At 34.2% G+C, this 21,628-nt stretch overlaps 1 protein-coding gene across 3 annotated transcripts in view; it reads left to right on the plus strand.

Annotated features, from left to right (window-relative positions):
• LOC133334163 (cyclin-dependent kinase 14) overlaps nt 1–21,628 on the plus strand; it is a 124,439-nt gene that overhangs the window by 84,980 nt on the left and 17,831 nt on the right. For 2 of the 3 annotated variants that reach the window (XM_061542459.1, XM_061542461.1), the window contains exons 3-4: nt 8,097–8,288; nt 18,847–18,879. In XM_061542459.1, coding sequence (XP_061398443.1) covers nt 8,097–8,288; nt 18,847–18,879 — 225 coding nt within the window. The remainder of the gene's footprint in view (nt 1–8,096; nt 8,289–18,846; nt 18,880–21,628) is intronic. The other variant, XM_061542460.1, reaches the window with a different exon arrangement.

A 21,628-nucleotide genomic window follows, 5' to 3' on the forward strand; every position in this document is an offset into this window, starting at 1 on the left:
TATGTGTAGCTTGCTGTAATATTGTATACGATTCCATTCTGGATATTTGTATGGACGGAGTTAAATCCAAATGAAAAACAGGGAATAAATATGCCTTGTATCTTTGTTTAAAAAGTAATGTAATCACATAAACTCTATTTTTGTATTTGTTGGGTTTGTCTAGATTATATGGTTCGTTGTTGTAGTTGTTGTTAGCCATTGATCCCTTTTTCCAATTTCTTCGAAATGGACCTTTTTCTAATCGATAAATGCCTATTGCAGCAAACACTTGTGAACACTTTGAATTGAACGGAAATCAAAAGAGGATTAGAGGATGCCAGAAAATGTAATGAATGTAAAGGTCCTTTGTTCTCCTCCCAAAAACTACAAAAACACACATTAGTTTTTATGGACTATTTCATCGTTGTAATAGGTAAATATTTATAGAATATCAAATATCTTTTTAAGAGGTGTTACTGGGGAATTTAAATGTAAATGAGGAATGCCGACAATGCGATAAAACAAAATGAAAGATGTTGATATGCATATCAGACCATTCACATGAGTGTTTATTTTTCATTCGTTGTTCTCGGTTTTTTACTGGGAAATATAAATGGACGTGTCTACACTCACACGTCGTTATTGACATATTGATGGGGCTAATTAACAAATGTTTTTCGTTTTGTAAATATTGAGTAATTAAAATATGTATATTTATAGGGAATGAAATAGTAGATGATATTTATTCCATAGATATTTCAATTCGAAACAACTATTTCTGTCAAATAATTAGAAGTAAATAAAGTACCCAGTGCAAGCTGTAGTTCTATAGATATTTATATGTATAATACTTAAATATTACTAGTAATGAATTTATGGACCTATGGTCATAAAGCAGTAAGTACCCGGTAAAAACTGGTTGTGAATGAGAATTGCCAAGTAGTACTCTCGACCTTTTAAAACATTTATTCAATACAACACGAGAAATGTTAATCTTTTTTCTTCTGGAACGCTCTTTAAAATTGTTTTAAAAATGTATACGTGCTACAAATAAATCTGTCACTGGCGCCGTGGCCCAAACGTCAGATTACATTTCTCATGCTTTACATCATTAGTCAGTGCTTCCTAATCAATTGTTTTTTTTATCGATTGATTTCTTGTTGAACGCCTGTCAAATATCAAACGACAACAGAACAGCGACAAGCGACTCTGACATATTGTGTCAATAATTTATTTGACATTTGTGGCCTATTCAATCTCGAAATCGACAATAAAAAGCAATTCCTTCGAACATCGAACGAAACCATGAAATTAACAACCCGAAATTAGATTAACTATAAACGAATGACGATAAAACACGAAACGCAACTTAAGAGTGCCTGTCAATAACCACTTTGTCGCTACAAGAGGACCCTTCAGCAATGACAGCAACAACACAGCCATCAATGTGAACGGACCCCATCAAATTAGTGGACACAAAACTAGCAATTCCCCATACTCGCCGTGATTGAGGGAAATAGGAAAGGAAATCATCTCGACGGTGATTTTTTGTCGAAGCAATAAATTGAATGAAATCATCAGGAAAATCTCCAATGGCTTTGTCCATCGTAGGGTCTGTGTGCAAATTAAAAGATGGCAAACGGAAAGTCGATGACACGTTCACGTTTTCATCCTTTTTATCTGCTGCCTGGAGTTTTGTTTCTCTCAAATCAAACAATGAAATAAATCTTTTAAAATAAATTAAATCACCGAGACTGTCATCAGTGGATCAATTGTAAATCCTGCTATCCTGAAAGCCAAAGTCGAAGTGAAACACACCAGTATTGTTAACTGTCTTTTACTGCTCATGTATACATACATACAGCCAACCCATATGTACGATCTGAAATCAGGCACGTTCTCATGATAAGAATAGATGGATTATAGTTTTATGATTAGGAGGAATCTAAGCATACCGTACTGATGGGGAGAAGAAAACTTTTTCGCACAATTGACCAGACAACAAAGATATTTGTCACCATGTCACACAGTTCGACACCACACACTGGCCATGTGCCGTCTTGGGGGATTGAGTGGTACTTTGGAACAAAACTTTATTTTCAAGAATCATCCTTCTTTATCTGCTAAGAGTGTTAGAAATGTGGTAGCAGCACTCCCCACATCTTCCAACTCCATTACAACTTTTGGAAATGAATTTCAATTTATGAGCATTTCATGATGCATTGGGTTTTTCGTTATGCTGATACAGAATAGAACGAAACAAAAAGGACAACGATATTCACGCACACTTTTATGTTTCAAATGTAACATTTCCTTGGTATTTTATCAGCATTGATTCAATATTTAAATAGCCTTAATTGCGGTCAAATGGTTCCTACCATTTATTGCTTTAGTCGCTGCATAACGACTGAAAACAAAGGCGGTTGCTGTCATCTACGAGTCGCCCTGATGGTCCCACATTATCTAGGGCTACAAATATTTGCAGAGGGGTTTGGGAACAAATAAATTAGATCCTTATAAAAATTAATTTAAAAAGCTTAACACATTCACACAGTTATGAAGACATTACTGTGATTGTTTTAGATAGATTGTATCATTTAAACAAGAATTTTAACATATAATTTTGAGTTCCTACATCTAGCCCAGATCGGTATAGACTAACTTACAAACAACTGGATTATAGTCCTCTTTCTAAATTACAGCGCAATATTTGTAATGGGTACACATGTACCCGGTTTTTGATCTTGAGAATTCCATATTGCAACAGGGTTTTCCCTAATTCCGCCAAAAGTTGCTTGAGGTTCATTTCTTATCCGCCTTTTTATTTTAGCCCATATACTTTCAACCGGGTTTATATCTGGACTATATGATGCTTATTCTAGGTTATTATCACTTGAAACGGAGGCAACGTCGGGTGTCTGCGAAACAGTTTTGCTTCGAAGATTGTAGCGATTCGTAAAAGGCGTGGGTTTTGGGTTGTTATAAAATCAACACCTAGAATGCATTGGAGTAAAAATGAATGACATTTCAATACAAAATTTCAATAATTTTATGTTAGTAGTATTCTTGAAACAGACTCAATGTTGAACAATGAAATTTACTGTAAGCGTATGTAAATGTTGTCTTTACAAATGTTTATTTCAAATTTCAATATCGTACATAGGTTCGCCAATTAGTTTCCATTTTTTTCATAGATTTTTTAATTGAAATTAAGCGTAGAATTTCAACATATTTTGACCATTTTCATTTATTTTTTTAATCATTTTGCTGAAATAGAATACGGTATTTTTGCTTAAGTAATTCCCTGTTGAGGTATTCTATTTTACACATCACCCAGCGGCCGAGTCCTGCAGTGAACATTAACAACAATAAGGTGTAATGTGTCAATTGTCTCTGCTCTTTGCCAGCTGTTGTGAATATCGTGTCCGGCCACACCTTATCCACTCCGACTCCGTTATGTTTCTTGACTAGAGTGTTTCGAATGTTTGTTTTAATGGCATTTCACAGTCCTTCCATTGTCGCTTCCGCCTACGTGCCTGCCCATTATTATTTGCCATGTTTATATTTATTTCGTTAAGGTTAGAATCGTTGTTCTTGTCTAGATGACAGTATCCAATGACAAGGTATATTGTACGGATTACTCCGCAGAATTTAGTTTGTTCGAGCTTGGGCGTTGTGCGACTTAACAAATAATTTTGAAATATCATTAGGTCGAATTAGAATTTAATGGTATTGGAGACATTTTTCATTTACTCCTCCTCATATTCGTATTTAACTTCTACGTAATTCCTAAGGAAATAACAGACATGAAATCGTGGGGGAAATGACATTCAATACATTTTTGAATATTTAGGACTACAATGCAGCTTAAAACAATCTTCGGTATTGACCTAATGGGAACATTTTTTTGAAGATGGCAGATAGAATGTTTTGCTAATTGGCAACATGTATGTATTGCTTGTTGTGTGCTATTGTCGTGTTGTGGATTTGGAACTCATATAAGTCCATACTGTGCCAGTATCGAAACTTGTACAATATTAAATATTCGGAACAAACAATATTATAATTGGTGCAACATATTTGGTTCACTGAATGTAGAAGTATGTGCCACAAATTGTCAATAGCATTGTCACGTATACGTAATATTTCCCATAACGTATTCGCTACAGTCAACATGCGTTTTTCTAAATTTTGTAATGCGGAGGCAAACATCGGCTACGAATCAAAACAGCAAAGCTGCTGCATTATGCTACGAAACTACGTGTTTTTGACGAAGCAAGCATGTGTTGTAATGACAAAATTAATTCAAAATCATATCTAACCATAATTTACCTTCACTGTTGGACGATATTTTTTTTAAATTGAATTGACTATTGTTTAAGCAATAGGGATGTTGCGGTCTTCCTAATTGAAATTTTTCACTCCATCCAATCCGCCTTTCGGGTCCTTTGTTGCATGAAACTAGCACTTTGCTGTCGAATAACTTTCAACAATTGAATTAACCTGCTTGTGTATAATTCACCTGCTGCTCCCCGTTTTTGTTTGTTGTGTACACCACATTCACTCCAAAGTAGTCCTCACTAATTACCAACTATTTTCACTTGAACGCCAAACGCCGTACATGGAACACACCTTATCACCATCAATTTCCTCTAATAAGCTCAATTTGTCATGTCGCTAATATAAAAAGGAAGCCAAGTCTGCCAGCTTGGCTAGCAGTTGGCGGAGTCATTCGTTATGGCGAACTAATGCAGCACTAATGGCGAATCCTCCCCCAACGCCTGCTGCTGCTTTTACACTGTCTGCCACCACCCATTACCAGGAATGACCTAATTAATATTGGCTAAAATAATGAATACCGAATATTGATGTCAGCCACTCAACTACTGCTGTTGCTCTGCTCGTGTGCATGATTAAGACTGTATGGCGTGATAGTTCACTGTGATGATGTCGATGCCCCATAATGTTAATCATGGCAAAAGTGCTACAAATCGACCACTTGTATGCTTGGCCAAAAGTATCAGTGTCTGAAATATAAGAGTATAGTTTCCAAAACGTCATTTCAATAAATAATTCCCAAAACAGAGCAGACGACGAGACACGAACTCATTCTATATTCCGGTGATAGTAATTGATGATTGGCAAAACAAATTTATAACGAGTTCTTGGCTGAATTGAAGCACCAGATTCTGGGTGCATCTCTATAATAAGGGGACGACGGTTCAAGTATAGTAAATGCGATGAATTCGTAGTTATGTCTTACTCTAATATGTCTGGGGAATTTAGGAATATTTCAGTTCCATATTATTTCACCTATAAATTGCTCCAAACACTCTTTTAATTAATATGTAATAATAAATTGAAAATAATTTAAATGTGTGACAAATTAAATTAAAAATGACATTTCACACAACACTATTAACCCATTTATGGGTCGAGTCTGATCAAAGCACTGAATCCTTTGAATGGGCGAAGATGTCATCATTGTTTCTGGCTCAGCTGACGCTGTGTGGTGAAAATGAGGTTGATCGGTCTCTGGTCCAGGGCACTTGGGAAGTAGTGAATTATTTACGAAATTACATTTTGTTAACCCAAAAAGAAGAATAAAAAGAGAATAGCCCAGAACGAAATACAATGAAATATCAACCCATAAAGGTTGTTGTGTCTGTGTGTGTGTGTGTGTGTCGGTGTGTATGTTGTGCATTTTGGGGTTTAAACGACAATTACAATTTTAATAACTTTCTGTCCCTTTGTACTACCAGGGCAAACCAACGTCGGTTTGTCATATTGGTGGCTTGGTCTCTGAACATGTTTTGGTGTATGTGTGTCTGCGAGAATGTAGCACAACGAACACACACACATACACGTCAAGTATAAATGTCACAATTTAGTAGAACAAAAGGATCCACTGGAAGTTAAAATGGGTTACACAATTCTAAAAATGCAAATTACTTCACGGGGCGAACGTAGAGCAAACAATTGCAACATAAAAACAACAACAACAGCAGCGGAACAACGACAACAAACTCGACAGGGCAAACTCAGCCAATTCACTATTTGCAGAAAATGTACAGAAATGTTTATATTTTTAAATGTAGAACGGCAGGATATCCGGTGTGCAGCATAGAATATATACAGAAAAACAGCAGAAACTACACAAAAAACTGCAGAAATAAATTGTAAAAAACGGAACATTTTGTTTTGTTTCGCCACAAGTCTTGTTTCAGTTCAATTTGCGTTTGTTCGTCGAATTTGTTTCCCCTCGAATACGGCGTAGAACGGCTTACTTTGGCAAATATGGAGATTATCATTGAAATTTATTTGACGGTATTTTTTCGAATCGAAAACAAGAAAGCAAAGCCGAAACACAAATTGGGGTGGTGAATATAAATAATATTTATCATTTGAGCTGTTGTTGTTGTTTTCGGGTCGGTTTTGTCTTCCTGTGTATGTTTGGCTGACAACCTCGGCAATCTGCACAGGTTTCGATTTAAATGGATTTGTTTGTAAGGGATTTTGTAGATTTGTGCACTCTACATAATTTCAGCATTTTAGTTTACTTACTTTTCAGTATCTAATAAAAGTCTTTGGATTGCAAATTATATTAGTCACCATTGTGACATTTTCATGGATGGTTATATCGTCTTTTTTTTTGTAATATACGCACCCTTATTACGGTTGGCGTAGTCGTGTCGACAGCATACAAACAACTATAAAAATATTTTAAAATTAAAAAAAAAAACTAACGTTATTAGAGGTGATGATATTTAAGCGTAATTCTCAAGCAAATCTGAGTTGATTTAATGCAACCTCTCTCATTTCAATGGTTCTCAAAAAATTGGAATAAATAATTTATTTATTGAAGCCTAATAACGTATACATTGAGAATTTTCCGCCTTAGAGTATGCAAGGTTACTTGACAAATATTCGAATTTTAAAATATTTTACTAAAATTTTTTTCATTTACAAATGTCCGTCCGTATTTATGTAACCGATTCCATCCAAACTTTGTTCAATTTATTTATTTTATAACATCATGCGAACTAAATTTTGCACAATCTTATATTTTAACCATGCCTGTATAATGTTGGAGGATGGGAATTGTCGGTCCACTTCTTCTTGTACCTCCCTCATTGAAAATACATATAAAGCGAATAATAAAACCAGTATTTTATTTCATAGGCTGAGGGTATATATACTTGTCGACAACATCGCCTCACACTTTTTTACTAGTTTAAATTGCAGCCGGTTATTTGTTTCCTTCCAGGTATTTTACAAAATAAAGGCACGTTGCTTTATTTATTGAGCATGAAAAGTATTGTTGGTGGTATACAGTAGAAGGTGTTTGTTTGAAAACTGAAAACAGCTTGAAATACAATTTACATTTTTTATTTGACGCTGGGCTTCTGTTTCGTTATTTTTGCAGGTTGTGTTTGGTGGAGGATTTGATTTAACCATTCTGTTGCCTAATTTCAGGTTTATTGACAAAGGACAAAGGGCGGTGGCAAAAGTCGCATATGCACCAAAGCAAACCCATATGACATATTTAAATGTTTCTATATTTTAATGGTCGGTTTTCGTCGACCTAGCACAAATAAACATAACAAGATTTTCTCCACTGTTCCGTGACAACAAATCTGTAAACATGAATATACATGAAAAATAACTGGATTCGTTTTAGCAAAAACACGCCAAGTTCTATATTAACAACATATGTTTTTATTAATAGCCTTAAATCGAACTTGTAGCCTGTAGATGGTAAGGTAAAGGTGGCATATCCTCATATCATATTAATTAAGGACTCTATGTTCAGTCTTTTATAAGAAACTGCAAAAGTTGTTTCACTTTTATCAATTTCTGTCAATTTGGATCATAAAATCGGCTGAACCTTCATAACATCCATAATAAGTCAACGCATAATGATATAATAAAAATGCTTCATCAAAATCCGGGCTTAATAGAAAATGTCTTCGGCCTATTTGCGTATTGGTGACAGATAATAATAAATCTCGGTGTCACTACTTTAGTTTCGAGAAGAAGAAGCCAATACGTTTTGATTTAATAAAATCGATTCTCTTGCAACTAAATTTTCTGTCTTTCTTTCTCGGCTCTTTCAGCAATATCCAGAGAAGATAATGATGACTCCACACACCATCACCACCACCATCATCATCACCATCATCGAGGTGGCCATAGTCACAATCACGGTAATAAAGTTCCCTACAATGGTTATAATTCCGAGGAGTATTTGGATAGACTGGAACCCAACGGAAACATACCCTCTGACAAAAATAATTGCAGATACGGAGGTAAGTTTGCATTAATAGATAATTTAAATTTAATTTTTTTAATTGAACAAAACGAGAGTCAGAAGATACAGTGGAACACGACTATAACATACTTCTTTTATAGCTAACTAGTTTTGTGGCCCACACAGTGAATTTTGGCTTGCAAACTAAGAAAACGCTGATTATTTTTTAAGAAATTACATCTATACTCTTGCTTAATGAATAATGATTTTTTTGTTTTTATTTTACATAATATATATAATAGAATTAAAAACAAAAACATTTACTCTCATTCAAATTTGTTTACATTCGAAATTTTCTACTGCCTCTATAACGAACGAGTCCGCTATAACCGCGTGCGACTGTATTTACATAATATATGATTAACGTTAGCATTTGTATTCACAATAACCCTGCCCATTTTTAAAGGGAGAAAGCTCTTTCTTAGCCTCCCCCCCTCATAATGACATTGTGATTTATTACATGAACTCATCGTCCTTCCTTCTATCTGAACGCAGAAACCACAACTAATTGTATAATTTGGCCTGAGGGTGGAAGAAGCATCATGCCATCAGTTATTGTAGGTTGTTGTTCAAGACATGTCATTTGTGATATGATGCAATGATAAAGGAACGAGGTTTCAGAATTGGTTAATTCTCATAAATTAAATATTATTGTATCTAGAAGAAGGAACACATGTAACTGACATTGTTTAAATAATTCGTATCATATTTCACCATTGTGGTATCACACCCATCATCATCCACCCCACCACTCCATTAACCTCATTTATATTTAGTGTCCACGATAAAATGAAAAAATGAAAAATGCCGATTTTATTTATAATATGTATATAATTGTGTATGTATGTGGTTATTTTGATTAGCTTTGTATTCAATCAATCCTTGTTTTTTGTAAATTTGCCAATTGATTTATTCACAACGTAAAGTCATTTGTAATAAATTGTGATATTGCCTTATCGTGACCATCATAAAAGCCAACAAAACCTTTGTTACAGCCTCAGAAAATTAATGCAGTCTTAACTTTATTTTAATTGTGTTTGCCTTTCATATTTCATATGTTTGCATATCTCAACCTTAATATGGGTTGCCATCTCTCCCACTCTCTGTGCGATTTATCCACAAAACAAACATGATAAAATTCATATTTGACTTTTGTGTCAAAGGAAGGACCAGTAGGAAACATAAAACGAAATAATGACCGGAAACTTTCGCCAAAGCACTACTTCAAATAATATCCGAACTTTTTTAATAATTATCTGCTTCCATTTGCAAACAGAACGGGAGTATTTTTGGGGAGACGGCAGTGTAATAGGCCAGGATTGAAATGGGACGAGTTACTGCAACAGACAAATACAAAACTTTTTTTGTGCAACCAATTGACATTGGTATGTTGGGAGCTGTGCGACCAGCATTATGTCGAACTTTGATGTTCCTGTTGAATGGTTGCCCTGAGCTTTGCACTTCCTTTGCACAGACATCAACATCTCCACATTATACATATACATGTAAAAGTAGAGTCGCAGCGAAGAGCTTGAGCACACTCGCACACATACACTTTGATTTGAAAAACAAACACCACCACCAGCAGTCGTATCATTTCCATTGAAACAAAATGACAGCACTCAGCATTGTCCATGATATGGTTGTGCCCTCTGAAATTGTGAGCCAATGGATATCACTGGATGAAAATATTTATGTCTGAATGGCCAGTTGAATTGTCTGAAAAGTTAACAATTGTCTAAGTGCCCGTGTGCCGTAGACAATGATGGTCCCGTATTTGGTTCTGTTCCTGGCCAATTCCATCTCAAATAAGTTTTTTGTCACGTTTAGTTTGGCAGGTTTTCATTAAATTTTGGGATATGCTCAATTTATACCCAAATTGGCTTTTTAGTTTAAATATTTATTCTAATTTCTTTTTATTTACTGTTGGCAGTAAATGAGATTGTTATACATATATATATATAATTAGAAGTCATGAAAGGGGAAAAATTGAAATTATTTTGCGATGAAAAAGCCAATAAAACGAAGTTAATTGTTCTTCTTAAGGAGTAAGATAGCTTCCTACCAAACTCAGAAGTGAAAATTCGGCAATGTTTAAACATACTTAGGTCATATAAATTGGCATATTGTTTCAATTGTTTCATTCAAGGTAGGCTATATTGAGGTAAACAACAAACATTACTTTCTGTTGTACATAGTGAGTGGTTGTATTCCATTCGATACGAAATATGATTTAACAGTTTTCAACATTCAACTGGAAACGCGAGAAATTAATGAAACTCCATGATTTATTTCTAAAATGGAGTAGGGAATAGCAATTGTTTCGTCCATTAACATTTTTTATTTCATTGTTTAAAACACTTGCCAAATTATTCAAAACAATGCACATACATTAAATATGTACAGTAAGAATCCGGTTTAACTATTTCGCGATTTAACGATGGAACAATTTTATTAAATTATGTATCTTATATGACGATGGCCATCAAAAAATTTATATATTCCTGCTGTAGGTTACAATGACTCCTTTTGAGAGTTGCTAACGATATTTCTACATTTTGCCATAATGTAAAGCAAGAGCTGAACAGCAAAAGTGACAACAAATAATAGTACTGAATAACATATAATACAGACAAAATTATGTTGCACAAAAAACGCCAATAAAGCCACTCTTAAATTAATCAAGACACTGATCAAAGGCAAATGTTCACCACTTCGTCAGGACATTTGAAGCGCACATAGCATGTCTGTGTTAACATTAAGTCTCATCAACCACAATGAAAACAGAAAAAATAAATTTTCATATGAACATTGATTGACAACGCATCACTTATAGAGGATAATAACGCAATCATTTACGAAACAATGTTCACTTTTGGTAAAATACATTATCGGAGAAAAATTGTGTAATCGTACTTGATAAACTACCAGACACCATTTTTGAATTAAGAACAACGGACCGTTTTGTTGTCCAGACGAGTGGCATTTTATGACAACTCTTCTCGTGTGTGCGAAAGCCTTTATTTGCTCACATGTCTGGCTAAATAGTAATGCTCAAATAAAACTTCACTCGAGGGGTCTGCAATATCCGTTTATTTTCGTTATTATGTTGGTAAGCTAGCCGTGTTGTTATATGATCCTGTGGAATGTTGGAAAGGGATATCATTTCCGTTTTTCCGCTGATTGTTTCCAACATGTGTATTTAGTTGTCTGTCGCGCTCAGTGTTTCCAATTTAGCACTTTTAGTCGTAGTGAAATTTTCGTTTCGTGTTGATTGATCAGTGAACGTAGCAATATAGTCGGATGGGGCCAACCATATGATAATAAGGACAATTTTAAGTGAGTTATTTTTACTCTTTCGATTCGTGCTTAATGATCTAAGTTTTGCAATGAAAAGGAAAGCCAGGAGAAGAACCTACGTACCCACCATTATGTGACGCGTTTTTACATACAAAATTAAAAACATATTTCACTGACTTTAAGCCGAAATAAATCAACCAAAAATCTGGTAATAATAAACAATAAACAATAGCAATTGTTTTAACAAAATCTAGACTTTTTTTTTTTTTGCAATAAAGTTTTGGGAACACTCGACACCTTACACAAACTATACAAGTATTTTTTAACCTTTGTGGGTAGAACTGAAAGCTATATATATACTATATTTTAAATTGTGATGAATATTAATCATTGGATTTAATTTGCCTTGTTTTCAATGAAGCTATCTATGGAACATTTCTCAAAGGTCTTCAAGTCGTTTTCAATTTCTCCGAAATTGTCAATTTCACATTTATATGAATTCAGTTTTTCTCATTTGTCTCTTTGTTATAACATCGCGATAGACGAGTCTCTATTAATGAAAGTCAAAACCCATGGTGATGCTGTTCCACGTTGTAACTGGAAATTGTGCGATAACAGCAAAATGTGATGCAATAATGCTCCCATCAAGCCATATCTTTTCTAATGACAAAGAACACCCAACCGACAGAGTGACTTTGGGATGCTGTTGTGTATTTGTGACAGCGATAATCTTTTGTCAACATTATATTGTTGCTTCGAAGACTTAAATGTCGTTCCATCTTTGTAGCGGCAGTGTCTGCCACAACGGCATGTCCAAGACTTTCAAGAAGGCGAAATAGGATAGTGTTATGAAAATTAAGTTGACTTTCCTTGTGGCTTTTTGTTGCATCCCGACCCAACTCAGGGAGTATAAATTTCGTTGTTGCAAAAATAACGTTGGAAGTAATGCCTTTAGAGTGAGGCCAAAAATGTGTAATGGTGCCACAATATCCATCAGATTTTTTCTTTTCGATGGGTTTCTTTTTGTTTATTGTTGCCAAGATAAAGTATTTATCATAGCAACCTTGTGAAGAGTAGTAAAATTGTACAAAATATCAATTTGGACAATGCTAAGGGATTTGTATCACTTTTGTAGCTGACAAAAGGCCATGGTGATTGTCTATCATTTGTTACTACATACGGTTACTCAGTTGTCAGATACATTTTGGTCAGCGTTCTGAATTCAGCAAAAATTAGGGGTGAATAACGTTTCAAATTAGCTCAGTTTAAGAAAAAGTGACCTATGTAAATTCGCCAGATTTCATGTAAATGGCCACTTGACACGAAATTCAGAAAAAAAAACTTTTGAATTATGCATGTAATGACGTTTGTCAAGAGTGCTTCAAATCTGCTTAATATAGGTTCCACATACAGTTTAGTGCGATTTCATGTAAATGATGTACCAAACATCACACAAGTCTTCTTTATGTGTTAAAATAAGATTCTTAGAGCCGTCCGACTTATATTCCTTGATTACTGGACATATACATATATTTTGTGACTCTTCATTGATATACACTTATGATGCGATTAGAAATTGGTCTCTGTTTTAATTAGAAGCTTTCTAAGTACTATTTTTCCCCCTTTCGCCGCGTCCTTTTTTGTCTGTAATTATCCAATGTCCCTCTTCGGATACGATTACAGCACTCTATACTAATCCTGTTTATACATCATCAGTCATATTTTTCTGCTAGTCTACATGGTATTTTTGTTCTGCCTTCAATCTCTTTGATACTTTCTACCGGTTCAGACATGTTTTCATTGCTTTCAATTACAGGCAAGTAGTTACTTTGTAAGCAATTCGTTTTGTGAGCTTGTAATTCAATAAGCTAATGGCTATTTGAGGACACAAGTTATAGACCGACCACCAAGTACGGAAGACAGTATAATTATTTTAATGTTCCAATGCCGGATTTGTTTGTTGTATAAATATGTAGATGTTTTTTTTTTCATAGACATTCATGTTGAGTATCACGCTTACGTCGTTATTAAGCACTATATTAGAATATGAATAATTGAAGATTTGGATGCATTTTGTCTTTCATTAAAGTCCGCCTTTGCGGACACTACATTTCAAAATGTTGTTTCGAAGATTAACTAGAAAGTGTTCAGTGAGACACACTGAATACAAATTAATTAATAAAATATTTTCAATGAACATACAATGGTTAATTTTTGATGAATTTGTGAGACTATAACCGGTGACAATGTCATCCAATCCAAATGGGGTTTTAAGAATAGTTGTTGGGCGAATTAAACCCAGTGCGAAAAATCATATTTTAAAATCCACTCTATGTTGAAAAAACCTTAAACCATGTTAAAACAGCTAATAATTCGGTCCCAATTGGTTCAGGAAGCGAATTGCTTTTTTTTTTTTGTTATATAGAGATAAAAAAATGTTGTATTGCTTTGTAATTACTGTATTTGAAGATTTTTGTTTTGTTCATTTTGTTTACTTTTTCATTAGTATATCAGTCGAAATGCCAGATTGTAAAATTCTTTAGTATTATTTTGGATTTGAAGAAACGTGCTTTCATTTATTAATAAATAACCATTGATGACCAAAAATGTAAAATGTACAAAAATATGAATTTAAATGTTAATTTATAAATAAAAACAATATTTTATTTACTATTTACTTTGAAGTGATTTCGTATTTCGTTTTCTGAAGAACCTAAATATGGAATTAATTCCACTTTGGATCGGAATTCATTTCTGTGCCAGTATATTTAATATTTTTATGGTTTGGAGATTGATAGATGCATGCAGGTATAATTCCGATATTATATCATAATATAATATAGATTTCCGGTAATATTTTTAATAAGTGGATTTATCTCTGTAAGAAAATATACTCATTTATGACACATACACTTGTGCATACAATTGTTATTTTTATTATTAAAATCTCGTCAAAAGAGATCGCCAAATATTATTTCAAATTCAAATGTAAGTCCGCTGATGTCAATTAATGTCACAAAAACTTACCAAATTACCTATTTCCAATGGACTTTATTTTTTCATTTTACATTACCAATTACATAATTCATTTTCACATATATTACAAAAAATAGGTGTGTAGTAATATTACAAGTATAATTCCGGTATGTGGGGCACATCGATTTTTAGTATTCCGACAAGTGGAACTCTACGATTTGTAGTGTTTCGCCATGTGAAATTGAATTGTACTGCAGTAGGTATACTACGATTACGATTACAGTACGTTACGGCACAGAAAACTATCATACGGTACTATAATGTTAATTTTCGAACACTGCTTAATATAATGATGATTTTCATGGAATGACTCGCATTGCAATGTCGTAAAGAGTAATTTCACTAAAAGGACTAAAACATTGCTTCACAGCCACCATACGTATGTTCATGTTTAATATGCATATTAATTACATTTCATAACTATGATGGAAGGAAAACCGAGTAAAAAACTATGGTCTGATGATGGTATGCAGCAACAGCATCTGGTCAATGAATGATCAGGTGATTTTTAGTATGACGGAAGCAAATGTACCGAGGCCTGCACCCTTGGAGAACTGTTGCTGGAACAAATTACTTATTTCAAAATTTGAGGAGACCTCTGTTTTTACAATATGTAGATGGGTGGCTAAAGATGTAAAGTTGGAGAACAGTCAGTTATGATTAACCCATATTGAAAAGTCATGAATAGGAATCGCTGTTAGTGTGGACGTCGCATGTTTCAAAATAACGTATGCCGACCACTGTCATCGTCTATTAGAAAATTCAGACATCAATGTGTGTATAATGGCTAAATGGAAAGTCGTGCAACTTCAAATGGGATCCATTTAAAATGCACTCGCATCCGCGCCGCAACATAACTACATGACACCACGCCACCCCACATATGTTTGCATTTATAGAGCAATATAAACGACTCACAACGTACCGATAGACAGATAGTTATGTAGCTCTGAATAGCGCGATATAAAATAGTATTTGAAAGTTGTTCTACGTTGGCGAGTTCCTTGATGTTTTTATATGTTATCCTTTTAGTTATTACTTTCGCACTTTTTACCACATATTACACCCCTTTGATTTTTCCATAGTAAAATGTGATTAGGGCGTATAAAACTAGAATATACACTTACTTCCATTAGGGACCATTTTTAAATTCATGTAGTGAAAAGGATGCTGGTGAACCGCACTGTATCGTTTCGCTACTTTAAATTGCCAAGCAGTGACTCCAAGCACATTTCGTTGTTGTTACCTATTCGAAGCAGCAACGTCTTAAAGTGTTTATCTTGTGTCATGTTTCCCTTTAAAATTGCTCCATTAACATCCTTTGTTGTCTATGATGCTGCTGATGTGTTAGTATCTGTACGGATAATATCGTCACACAGTTGTCACTTTTCTTCGGCATTTTGTTAAAGGGGCATTGTGTTGCGACAAACACTGCCACACAACAATGCATTATTTTATTTGCCAACCATTGTATTTTTCTTTTTTGTGGTATTGTGTCTCAGCATAATCGTATGTGTTTGTGTTGATGTCTGAATGGATTTCAAATCGCTTTTCACAATAAACGTTAAAAACATGGTGATTATTTCCGCTAGATTTAGTTAAGAACGTGACAATGTTGTTGCCAGCATTCACGGTATTTACGTATGTGACACTGTAATATTCGCAAGTAAACGTACCTAACATAAAATGTATACACATATTTCACGTACATATTCCATGTCATTCAATTCTTCTTAGTATTGATTGAATTTTAATGCATTGAGTTTAGTTCTAGGATAAAACCAAAATCCGTTTTTACTGAAATTCACCTTAAATCCAAATAATATTCTTCACCTAAGACTCTGTGAATTATACTGAAAGTTTCGCGTTTAGCCAGACGGGTAAACCAAAGTATTTCACAAACATTTCATCTTTGCAATTTTAATTAGAAACCGAAACGGGCTAAGGTGACATCTTAAGCCATTCTGCATCACGCACAACGCCACGACAAGTCTTGAAAGTTCATTGTCTGGAAGTTGTGAATGAATGCCAGATAAGTTATGCCAGTTAAATCAGAGTACATGAAATTGAAAATATTTTCCTCGAAATTGTGTATGACGAAGTGAGGCAAACACCCACTCGGGCAAACGCTCAGACACTCTGCCCACTTTCAGACTTCAAAACCCATTTAATTAAAAATCTATGAAAATGGTTTTATTTTTATTAATTTCTCTTCGTTTACGTCAAATTAAAAATGGTACACAGACCGTCGAGTTTATCCTGGGGTTTGAGGAACGTTGCGCTGAGAATTCGCCACCACCTCATTAGCGTTAAATAACCTCGCATAATAATAATAATTACAACAACTATGCAATGGAAGCCAAAAATAATTTCCTTGGATAATGGGAAATGCAATGGCAAGGGAAGAATGGTGCAAAGTACGATGAAAGAACAGAACGTTATCCCTTTACTTTCCACAGCTTTCAAGTGACAAAGCAATGAGTAATTACACTCACTTAATACCAATTTACAATGGAATTAAAGTCCTGTGCCCTGACGTTGCTTTAGTTGGAAAGTTTGAAACTAATGTATGGCTTCTTTTTCATTATTTCAGCTCTCCGCTTGGACTTAATGTCGCCGCAACGACTCCCATTGTCATATTTCTAATTTTACAAAACACTAAACACAGTATTCCGTTTGCGGATATTTGATAAGTTTCAAAAAAGGAAATAGTTAAAAAAAAGTTGCAATACGAATAGTGTTTCAATGAATAACCAATATAATTTATGGCGAACAATTTAATGACTGCCCGAACTAAAATTTAGTAATGGTTCAAGGTCATCTTTTGTCAAAAATAGTTAGAGCGATTATGACGACGAAATCCTACCTAAAACCGATTTTGTACCGCGTTTGAAATTAAACGTAATTTTTCATAACATTAATTTTGCCCACCTTTAAGGGTACAATAACTTTAGTTAGCCCCAACAAAGCTACAAGTAAGCGAATAATAAAATGGAATTCATAATAAAAATGGGAGGCATAAAATGATTTCATGAGGCCAACATCAGGGAATTCTACTTGGGTAAGTTGTTCAATATTGAACACACAAATAAACATCATCTTAAAGAAGGAACAACGATAGTCCACGTAATATTTGCCTTATCTAGACTTTGCAATGAACATTCGACCAAAGAAGAAGAAGAAGAAGCATACATAAAAAGTGCCTACGAAGATGGCGTTGCTTAAATATTAACGAATTTAGGCTTCTGAATGCCAGGACAGGATACAAGTGTGTTTTGTTGTACATCCTTTATCTCCAATTGTATTCCGTGTGTGTGGTTATAAATTAAACATTTATGCGATTTGTATGTCAGTACATTTGTATATGTATAGGTGTGTATTTACATAGATATATATATATATATGTATACATTTTCTCTTCATTTGCCTTGTTAAAGGCTACTGGGGCAGGTAGTAGTAAAAATAAGCCTTGTCAGTTTTTCCTTTTAATACTGTGCGAAGAAGGATAGATATTAGTTAATATAAAGAAGTTCTTCGGCTATTTTAGCCAGGTACGTGTATTCATATCAACAATTGAGTTTAGTTGGTAGGATCAAAATCAATTAGATGCATTTGTTAGACCCTTCGTTTGGGGGATAGATAACGTTATAAATAAATTATTTCATCTAAATATATTTCGTCTTGGATTTATTAAAAAAACACAATGTTTTTCGTCTATTCTTGGTCAGTGAAGTTTTATGTATTGACATTCAGTAGATAAATTTCTTGAATAGAATAGAAATATAAAGAAAGGTGGTCGATGTCATCTTATATATTTATACAAAAATGTCTATTTTGATTTTTGGTCATTTTCAATTTACGATTATCCCTGCTACCAATGGTTCTGACTATGTGTTTCTATTAACTAATTAACTTTTAAAATTGTACATCATTCTTCCATTGAACGCAAATTACTACTTCTTTTATGTATGAAACAATTTATTCCTACTATTAATTCTTTAATTTACCCATAATTAATAACCAATATCGCCAGAAGCAATCATCATCATCATTATTATGGTTGTTATTTAAGTGATTTGAATACCATAGTTGTAATTTCCTTGTGAGTGTCCAATAAATTTGACTTTATTTTTAATTTGCTTTTTTGATTTTCTTCAAGGCACATACACACGTATTTTATTTTGTTTCCTTTTCTTCTTGTTTCTTTTTTTTCTTTTTAGCTCCTGAACCTGCAAAAAATGAAAAACCAAAAGGTATTTCTTTTGTCCATATTCTTCTTGTATACAAGTTGTGTTCTTTTAGTTCCTTAGTTGCCTAGAATATAGTTGTAGTCGAGAACAAATAACATCGAAATAAAATCCTTACAGTGGTAGTGATGTGGCATGCATGAATGAATTTGCACGGTTTTATGATAGAGTACTTCCCTAGTTGTAGATTAAACGTAAAATATAGAATTCAATAAGAAATGATAAATTCAAAGTAAGTATAAATGTGATGCATTTAACTAACTATATATATGGATAGTTAAGAGTTTAATAAACATATTGCTGGTTTGCTGTTCAAAAAAATGTTTTAAATATTTGCATATTGTTAAGACTCAGTAGACGCAAGAAAATTACATTGGTTTGACATTTTTATAGATATTTGTCCGCAACAATGGAACATATCAACAATAATGCAATTAACGTGCAACGAACATGTGAAACCCGCCAAAGCGTTTGGAAGTTGCATTTGTTTTGATCAAGTTAATATCGAAGTATGCCATATGGTATGACCAAATTTTGATCACACATAACATAACTCCCAACCCTTATCTATTACTTACCACAATTCTACTTTCGAATTTATCAGTATCCTTGTGACATTTATACGCTAACATAAGTCTCATTAATAATAACAAAAAACGTTTCACCATAAACTCCTTGACATGGCAAATATTTGTATTTTTGTCATTGGACCGTAATGCCAGATATGGAAACGTGTGTGCGATGCGATATAAAGTGAAATGGACCAACTGCTAATTTGAGCAAACAAGTTAAATTGCCATTTTGTTCTACAATAACATTTATTTCCTTCATCGTCATATCAAACATTTCAATCTCATCGTGGTTCCAGCTCACAAGGAATCCACGGTGGGGCTCCATGAAATTCATACCTTGACTGTGGCTGTTACATTATTCACACAATTGAATTCGAGCTGAACATTACAAATTTCTCCGCTTTTCTGAAGAAAACATGGAAAAAGGACACCGTGTCCTAACAAGAAGAGCACAATGCCAACATAGGTGTGAAGAAGGAAGAAAATGCAGACACGAAGCGACAAACTGTACAAATATATGCAGTGGTGGGGGAAAAGAAAAATTAATTTAATTTCTTCATTGAAATAATAAATCACGACAAACTGTCCTCCATTCCCCCATTCATTCAGGCATTCATATCATACATTATTCTATCATTTGTTCCAATGAAAAAAATACATTCTGCTCAAAGATGACAGGGATGTGCAGCAAATGTGAAAGGCAATGAATTTTACGAGCACGGGTAAACGCTATGATTTCAATTTCATCCCGTTATATCTTCTAATGAACATGAGAGAATTTTTTCTACTCCTTTTTTCGCATTTTTTGTTGAATTCAATTCAAAGGAATATCAATTTCAGTAGAAATGTCCAACAACATGACATTGATGATACGAAAAAAATATCTGTATATTTCAAGAAAAAGTTATCCCGTATTGCATTCAGGCGAGGTACATACATATATGGTTCGACTTAATGGTGCCTCAACTTGGGGGTGAACGTAGACGTGACATTATAAATAGGTTTCTGTGCCATTAGAAATGCATGCCGCCAACAATTAATAAAAAAAATAACACTCTCTTAATAAAATACTATTCGGAAACTAAAAATCTCAACAACCTTGAGAACTCTTTGAATAAAAACAACTATTCAAATATTTAGATCCCGAAACTTGCTAACAAACGATTCACGTTCATTTACACCGGAGCCCTTGTTTATTTCAACATTTATGGGCAAGAACACTATATCAACATTTGTCTTTATTAAAAATAAAACAACACTCAGAATCCCAAATGAATGTAACGCAAATAAAGACTAAAATCTATAGATTCTCGTAGCACAAACAAATTGCTAAAGTTTCTGCTTTTACATTTCGCTCTGAACTAAAACAGCACCAGTCAGTATGTCAGCAACCGACATTTGTTGCCGGCCAACGAGGATTTGACTTGCATAGAATGGTGGAAGAATGTTGGTCGAGGACGAATTTATCTCAAGAGTATTGAATGAATGGAGAACTAAGTGAATAACTGCCGTAAAAAAGTCGACAATTTGAAAAGAATACAAATTGTTTAACCGCAATTTGATTTTCCATTCTGAAACAAAATAAAAGGAAACGAAACGAAATGAAACGCTGGTGTGTGCAACAGAAATAACATTTGTTGAACTCGAACTATAGGTTGGGATGGTCAGACAGGCAATGTGTGGCAGCAGTGGAGTATCGTGTAACCCAGTTTTCCTTTTTTAGCTAGAACTACCATCAGCGGAGGCCGCCTTTATCAGAACAATTCGGTCGTTTGGTTTTACATATCATTATGACGACTTCATCGCGTTGTACTAAACCTGAGTTCAGCATCCCTTTTTGCCAATTTAGTGTACATACAACACATTTACATTACATACATATTTACAAGTGACACTCATGGCGCTCGATGCCGTGTGTGTGGTTGATGGTAGCAGCAGCTGCTACAGCATTAACTATGTTCAGCAGAATGAGTATTGGGTCACCTAGTAACCTGCAGACACATAACCTCAACTGAACAAGCATTCGTGCACTTGTGCACTCATACGATAAATTTATACGTAGCACATAATAACGCAGTGTAACCAGTTTTATTAACATTTTATTGACACCAAAGTGGTCTGCCCTATAGTTACAAACCACTATGAACTCAAAGTTCCCAATTCATCATCCGGATAATTTATGA

The sequence above is a fragment of the Musca vetustissima genome, unplaced genomic scaffold (genome assembly GCF_032173495.1).
Source record: "Musca vetustissima isolate MV318-11 ecotype Yass unplaced genomic scaffold, APGP_CSIRO_Mvet_v1 utg3141, whole genome shotgun sequence".
Lineage (NCBI taxonomy): Eukaryota > Metazoa > Arthropoda > Insecta > Diptera > Muscidae > Musca > Musca vetustissima.